The 8,470-nt window shown below is 38.4% G+C and overlaps 1 protein-coding gene across 1 annotated transcript; it reads right to left on the bottom strand.

Moving 5' to 3' along the window:
• Positions 1–4,138: 4,138 nt before the first annotated feature.
• On the bottom strand, positions 4,139–6,034 carry LOC106778660. Its single transcript, XM_014666644.1, has 3 exons — positions 5,594–6,034; positions 5,333–5,464; positions 4,139–4,615 (listed from the first exon to the last, which is right to left on the bottom strand). The coding sequence occupies exons 1-3, from the start codon at positions 6,032–6,034 to the stop codon at positions 4,139–4,141; spliced, it is 1,050 nt and encodes a 349-aa protein (XP_014522130.1).
• Positions 6,035–8,470: the final 2,436 nt, after the last annotated feature.

Genomic DNA, 8,470 nt, shown 5'->3' with positions numbered 1-8,470 from the left:
TATTTTATTTTATTTTATTTTATTTGATTTGATTTGATTTGATTTGATTTGATTTTATTTTATTTTATTTGATTTTAATTGATTTTATTTTATTTTATTTTATCTTATTTAATTTTTTTAATTTTTGGGTTATGTGCTGCTTCTGATGGTAGTAATGATAGCATCTACTGATGGATGCTATATGGTTAGACATTTACTGATGGATGTCACTAACGGCGTTTACTGATGAATGCTACTGGGATAACATCTACTGAGGGATGCTAAAATTTTTGAATCCACTGAAGGATTCCAGGAAGGCACACCTACTGATGGGTGTTGGAAGGTATTGCACTTACTGACAAGTGCCAAACAGGTTTGGGTCAGGCTTGTGACGTTAAACAAGCGCTACTAGGAGGCAACCTAGGTTCTCTCTTTTACTTTTGCATTTTAATTTTTTAGAATAGGTTGAATTTTATTTTCAGTGTGTATGCTTGGCCTAAATACTTTTCTGAAAATGTTTGACTGACTAATTTGCATGATGAGCTTATTTGGTGATGATTGATGTGGATGATAATTAGGCTGTGTTGCATGTTGATATTCGGTGAAACAGGTGTATAGTGAATTATGATTGTGGTTATGATGCTAAGCAGGGTGTATGTATGAATATTGTGTGAGAAAGCATGTTGTGTGAGGTATTGAGCTCTAGAGTTTTTATGATTATATGAATTGTTCACAGGAAAACATGAATGATATTTCCTGAATCTTGATGATTGATTGAATTGCATGTGAATGTCATATGATCAAGGCCATTTTTGAAAACCCTTCTCTAGCCAAATTTTCACCCATAAAGCTTAAAATATTATACCCTTTTTGAACCTTAGCCTTAAACAGGAGGTGAACCCTTGTCTTGAAATTCTTTACCTTGAGTTGGGATGAGCTTAACTGTATGTGATGAAAAGGTTCAAGTTTGGGGTTGCATGGGGGAAATTGAAAAGCTGTTAAGAAACATTGAGCTTAATTGTGAAAAAGAAAAATGCATGAGAAAAAGAAAAGAAAAGAAGAAAAAGCATGAAGAAGAGTTCAATGAAAAAGAAAAGGGAAGAAGTTGGGAATAAGTGAGATTGGTGAGAAAGAGAGTTGTGCTTAAATGTTGAATGCTTGATAGCTCTCTTAACTCAAGGATTTTGTTTTCCAGAAAAACCAATTTTTCTTGCTAACTCAACCTCATTACAAGCCTTGGAAAAGTCCTTTTGATGGCATTTGCATGTAAAGATGTTAATTGTTTGAGATGAATGACAATTTTATTTCTTGTGACTTGTGAATGATGGAGAGTCGGAGTGTCACCCTAAACACTTGAGTGATTGAGTGAAACACTTGCTTGGTNTGAATTGTTAAATTTCATTAGTACATTTTTGCGTAGTGGATTGGTCATTCATAATATGTAACATCTGTTGTGCAATCTCTGGATTGAAAGCATGCATGCATCTTAATTTGATTTCACTGAAGATTTGAAATTGAGTAGTGTTTGTCATGTACTTTAGGAGTGTTGAATCATTGGATGAAATAGTATAAAGCCAAGCTCTGTTTTGTTTACTGTTTTGTTTTGTTTGCTTGAGGACAAGCAAAGTTCTAAGTTTGGGGTAGGACGATCAATTGTTTTTCACTTCTGCTCTATAATGCATTATTAATTGCTAGGGGAGGCTAGGGATAGCAAGCCAATAATTAGTAATAGGCTCTTTTCGCCGAGGGATCGGGTTTAGGGTAGGCTAAGAAAGTTGCATAACAATTAGATAATCAAGCATATAAAACAAGAGGAGTAAATAAGAGAGAGCGGATAAGATGAAATTGTAAACCCCCAACAACTCCATTCATCCATAGTTTTCTTCTCGTCAATTGAATCAAATACTTTTGCATGTTTATTTTGTGTTCTTANATCCAATTAATTAGTTTTTATTTTCAAGTCTTACGATTTTGATTCACACGAACGATAAGGCCTTTCGAGTCTCTTGGGAAGAACGATATTGGGTTTTTACCAATTATATTACTTGGAANTCAAGTCTTACGATTTTGATTCACACGAACGATAAGGCCTTTCGAGTCTCTTGGGAAGAACGATATTGGGTTTTTACCAATTATATTACTTGGAACGATCTGGTACACTTGCCAGTGAGTCAACACCCTTGTAAATTAGTGGAGGGTCACAGCCATAGAGAGCTTTGAAAGGAGTTATTTTTGTAGAGGCACTATAATTTGTATTAAACCAAAATTCAACCCAACGCAACCACTGTAGCCATTTTCTGGGTTGAGACCCTATCATACACCTTAGATAAGTCTCCAAACAACGATTAACAACCTCTGTTTAGTCGTCTGATTGGGGATGGTAGGCTATGCTAAATTTCAATTTGGTTCCAGATTGTCTAAATAATTCACGCCAAAAAGTGCTTAGGAAAAGCTTGTCACGGTCAAAAACTATTGTGGAAAAGAACCCATGGAGTCTTACCACTTCTTTGATGAATAAGTCAGCCACTTGAATTGCTGTAAAAGGATGAGCAAGTACCAAAAAGTGGGCATATTTGGTAAGTCGATCCACCACAACCAAGATAGTATCTTTGCCCTGTACCTTAGGTAGACCCCCAATAAAATCCATAGAAATATCTGACCAGACCTGGGTAGGAATGGGTAGTGGTTGTAACAGACCTGTAGGGGCCAATGTCTCTGTTTTATTGCATTGGCAGACTGCACACTGCATCACAAAATCTTTGATATCTCGCTTCATTCCCTCCTAGTACAATACCCCTACTACCCTTTTTAAAAGTCCTAAAGTACCCACTGTGGCCTCCTATAGGAGACTCATGCAGCTCCTTGATGATACTACGAATGCGAGAAAAGTTCCTAGGTAACACCAATGTCCCATGGTAGAACAACCTTCCTTTCTTCAACTCATACCCCTCACGAGCTTTTGGATTTAGCAATAATTATTGGATGAGAGAAACCAACTTAGGATCATGTTGGACTTCAGTTTCCCAAGTCTCCCATTCATTCGTTTGAAACAAAGACACAACCATAAAATATTTTCTCCTGGACAAAGCATATGCCACGTGATTCTCCTTGCCAGGGCGGAAACGTATCTCAAAATCATAGCCAATCAGCTTGGAAGCCCATTTAAATTGTTGTTCTGTTAGTAAGCGCTGGTCTGTGAGAAATTTCAGGCTCTTTTGGTCTGTAACGATAACAAAATGACTACCCATGAGATAGTGTTTCCATTTNTGAACNGCTTGNACTATAGCCATCAANTCCCTCTCATACACAGATTTTTGTTGACCCCTGTCAGACAAGGNCTGACTCCAAAAGGCTAAAGGCCGACCNTCTTGCAATAAAACAACCCCCAATCCTTTGCTAGAAGCATCTGTTTCCAAGGTGAAAGATTTGGAAAAATCTGGAACAGCCAATATTGGCAATTTAGAAACAACACTCTTTAATGCATCAAATGCCCGTTGGGCCTCATGCGTCCAACAAAATCCCTCCTTAGTTAATAATTGTGTGAGAGGTTTGGCAATTTGACCAAACCCTTTCACAAATCTTTTATAATATCCGATTAACCCCAAAAATCCCCTCAAAGCCTTGGCATTTTTTGGAACTGGCCAATTGGTCATAGCTTTCACTTTAGATGGATCGGCAGCCACACCATCCTTGGAAATGATGTGACGCAAATACTCCAGTTGTAGTTGGCCAAATATACACTTCTTATGATTAAGTTTTAAATGATGACACTATAACAACTTCAAAACCTCCTGCAAATGAGTCACATGAGTAGCCATAGTAGGACTGTAAACCAGTATGTCATCAAAAAAAAAAAAACAAGAACAAACTTCCTTAAAAATGGTTTAAGAATTTGATTCATTAAAGCCTGAAAAGTGGCGGGAGCATTAGTCAAGCCAAAAGGCATGACCAAAAGCTCATAATGGCCTTCATGGGGTCGAAAAACAGTCTTATCAATGTCCTCCTCTTTCATGAGAATTTGATGATAACCAGATTTTAAATCCAGGTTTGAAAATGTGGTTGCACCAGCCAACTCATCCAACAATTCCTCTATGACAGGAATAGGAAATTTGTTGGGAATAGTGATCTTATTGAGAGCCCGATAATCTACACAAAACCGTCACCCGCCGTCTTTCTCCTTGACCAATATGATGGGGCTTGAATAAGGACTGATGCTTGGTTTGATGATTCCCGCTTGCAACATTTCTTTGACTAAACGTTCAATCTCATTTTTTTGTTGATGAGAGTATTTGTAGGGCCTAAGATTAGGAATAAATGCTCCCTCATGAAGATGTATAGCATGATCATAAGGACGACTGGGAGGAAGGCGAACTAGATCTTGAAAAAGGTCATTATTGGACTCCAAAATGGGTAAAAGTTGTACTGGAACAATACTACCATTCTCTTCCTTCTCTTTGTCCCATTTGAGCACATAACATGAGTCATTGTTGTTAAAAGCACTCACCAATTTTTTTAAAGAAGATTCAGATTTGGAAAGAGTGGGATCACCCACAAGGATGTGCTCGTCGTTCCCCTTACCAATTGTTAATCTTAAATTGCTAAAATCATCCCTTACCTCACCCAGTGAAGCCAACCACTGTAATCCCAAGATAACATCTGCACTCCCCGATGTGAAAACAAAAAATTAGTTGAATTTTCAGGCCCTGTACTTCTAGAACAAAACCATGAAACTTCCCCTGACAATGCACTTTATGTCCATCACCCACCTCCACCACATATGGAATAGTGGGTTCTTGGTGTAACCCACATCTGGTAATCAGATATGGAGAAATAAAATTGTGGGAGGCTCCACAATCCAACAAAACCACTACTTTCTCCTGCCCAATTGTCCCCCAAAGTTTCCAGGATTTCCTAGTTGTAAGTCCTGCTATGGTAAATTTAGATAGTTGTAAAATCTGACCTGTCTCTGTTGTCCCTTCCAATTGAGAATAAATAGGAGGTTGAAGGGTATCTAGTCCAGATAATTCCTCCTCAAACATAAGCAACATGTGCATTGTTTATTTCTACAAATATGATTAGGACCAAACTTCTCATCACACCTGAAACATAATCCCTTCTTAACCTTATCCTGTATTTCCTCCTGCAACAATTTTCGAAAAGGCGCTCGATTGGACTAATTGACACTACGAAATGTTCCTGCTGAAGCACTGGTTTCCCCCCGACCACTGCTGGAATTATTAAAGCCTAATGAACCGCCCCCATTCTTTGAATAACTTCGAGTCATTGAAATAGGTTTGGAAACATTGTTATTACGTAGAACATGGGAAGGGTCGCCTTTTGAGATGATTTAAACCTTTTCCTCCACCATTTGAGCCTTCATCATTAACTCTGGACGAGTGTTGGGTTCATACAGCTTAACTTCAGCCTTGATTTCCTCTTTCAACCCATTCAGAAAAATGCCAACCAAATAATCTTGAGTAATTCCCTTCAAAAACCCAGCATATTGTTCAAATTGCTCTATATACTCCTCCACCAACCCTTATTGGCGCAAGCCAATCAAAAGTTCAAAAGGATTCTGAAGCATCGTGGGTTGAAAACGGTGGACAACGGCCACCTTGAATGCTTCCCACGTAGGATTTGGATTGCAAGTTTCCCACCAATGAAACCAATTTAAGGCCTTTCCTTCCAAAGCAACTATGACCGCGTGCATGCGTTCCTCCTCATTGACTTCCTTCAATTGAAAATAACGTTCAAGACGGTTAGTCCACCCATACGCCTCCTCACCCGCAAAATTTGGAATGTCCAGTTTCCTCCATTTGGAGGAAGACAAATGATGACTTGTCTCTTCTTCCCAACGTGACCCTTGACCAACATTCATAACTGAAGCAGTTTTGCCCTTTGTAGCACTACAAGACAGCGATTCGACCACGGCCGTTAAACCTTTAATCATGTCCTCCAAACGCTGAAAACGCTCATGAAACTGATTTTCTTGTCTATCCTTATCTTGGATTAATTCCTGCAGCATTTTGTCCACAACATCTAATCGAGATTCCATTCTTGTATTCACCATACTCCCCGCACGCCCTCACAGTACCAAGAAAGAGGCTCTGAATACCAATTTGATAGGTATGCAGAATTCACTAGAGAGATGAATAAATATATTACTCAAAAGAACTTAATTAGAAAACCACCACTGTTATACCCAAGTGATAAAAACAGAAGAACTTCAACATACAATACTCCAGGTCTTTCGAGAGGACCTGTCTCTCCCTAATTTCCCTTTTTACAACTTTCTAAAAACTGCCTACCAACATCTAACATAAAGATAATATAAAAGATAAATTACACAACACAACTGCAGGAGGTTATAACCACCTACTAGGAAGTTATAACTACTTGCCTCCTCTATTTCTTCTCACATAAACCTAGCCGCTAAACCTATCAGTATTTTAGTACGTGTTAGAGTTAAGCATTGAGACGTAGTGTGATGTCAGAGTTATGAGTTGAGTATTGAGAGATAATGTGATGTAATGACTGGTATAGTCTGTGTTTTGATGTTATGATTACTGAATTGTATGCTATGTTATGTTCTTAGTTACTCACCCTTTACTTTTGTGGTTGTGGTTCCACCTACGATGATCGTACTTATACGGGAGTAGATGGCATTGCAGATAAGGCAAGACAGGAGTAACGTGACGAGAGAACGAGAAATTTTACTGATGGGATTTATTTGTGTTTTAAAGAAATTTTATGTTTTCGTATAACGAATTTGAATATTTTGTAAGGTTTGAATTTTAGTTGTAATACGTTCAGAAGATTAATGTTTTATTTGATTCTGCGGTTTTATATCAACGTTTATAAGTGATTTTATAAAAAAAGAAAAAATTTGGCGTAGATTTCAGATTTTATTATTTACAAGTGGCATTCCGATAGGGGTGTTACACTGAGCACCACTAGCCACGCATCACCGCCCGGGCACCCCATTAAGGGCGCTGAGCGTCAACCTTCAATTGTCGCACCATGCCTGGGTGCCCTCTAAGGGGCCCTGAGCGCCACTCCTCTCACAAGCTCGCCCAGTTGCCCTAAGTAAGGGCGTTGAGCGCCGACGTTATTGGGCTTGGACTCAATTTTTGCTCTATTTAAGGACTTGCTCGCCTTAGGGTTGGAATCTTTTGATGGCGTAAGCATAGAAACACATTTTTTGCCCCTTTTTAGGCAGATTGGGGACATGAGAGCTCTCTTCTTCTCTTTTTAGGGTTTTTATATCATTCTTCCATTGTACACCAAGGTTCTCCATGACGATGGAGAACTAAACTCATTTGTTGTTGGGGAAGATGTAACCTCTAAACTCTCATGTATTTGAATTTGTTTTGAATTATTTTATGGTTTTTTCATTAATTGTTAGTGATTTTCTCCTATGCTAAATGCTTATTATGTTTTCCTTTCCTTGTTATTGGGAAATACCTAGAAACCATGATCTGGAGAATTTCAACCAAAAGAAATATTGCCTAGGGATAGGGATAAGATGTTTGGTCGTCTTAAGCTTTTGTTCGTAATGCAGAATTAATTATTAGGGATGCAAGGGATTGTGGTCTAATAATTAAGGATAGGCTTTTTATGCCGAGGGATCGAGTTCTAAGTAATTTAGAAAGTGACGTTAACATTTTAATAAAGAAGATCATATTGTTAACATTTTTACGCCGAGGGATCGGGTTCTAAGTAGTTTAGGAGACTGGGTTGTTATAAGGTTAGTATAACATGTGTTATGGGCTTGTTGGGTTATGTATGTGTAATGCCATGTTGGTATATGCCTAGACCATATTGTTAATAAACTATGCCAAGTTTTTTATGGTTGTTTTACATGGGGTTGAGTTCCTTTATGTATGATTATAATTTTCTCACGCATAATCGGGTTGATTTATATGAGGTTATGGTGTTTAAGGGATGGTTGAATTATATGTATTACTATAGTTGACTTTCATTCTTCCTATGTTGCTATAATTATGTTTTATGATTGTATTGATGAGTCCTTGGTCGGTTTCCATGTTTTGTTCCTTGTTGGTCTTTTCTGAGAGGAAATACAGTGTGAAATCGAGTTGGCGAAGTTATGGCCAAGTTGGGCGATCTGGTTGGGCTGTCCAGGTTTGGGATGTTTCAGACCACAATTTCGAGGTTCTGGAGCTTGGATTTGGACGTTTTTTGGGTCATTTTGGGGGCTTTTGGTTCTTGGCTGACCTCCTGGTGAGGTTAGCTGAGCTTTTTGAGGTGTTGTTTGAATTAATTGTGTTTTGGCGAAGCTGTATGGTCGTGCTGTTTTGGGACCTCGGGTCCTATGTTTTGGAAATTATTTTTGAGTGTTTTTTAGGTCAACTTGGGGGTTTTAGCACTTGGTCTTGTCGTCTATGGGTTTGGCCGAGCTCTTTGAGCACTTTGTCGAGCTGGTCTAGGGGAGGCTGAGTTATTTAAATTACTTTCAGAGTTATGTGATGTG

This window comes from Vigna radiata, unplaced genomic scaffold (assembly GCF_000741045.1).
Source record: "Vigna radiata var. radiata cultivar VC1973A unplaced genomic scaffold, Vradiata_ver6 scaffold_147, whole genome shotgun sequence".
NCBI lineage: Eukaryota > Viridiplantae > Streptophyta > Magnoliopsida > Fabales > Fabaceae > Vigna > Vigna radiata.
The sequence above is the reverse complement of the archived record's forward strand: the minus strand, read 5'-3'. Positions and strand labels throughout refer to the sequence as shown.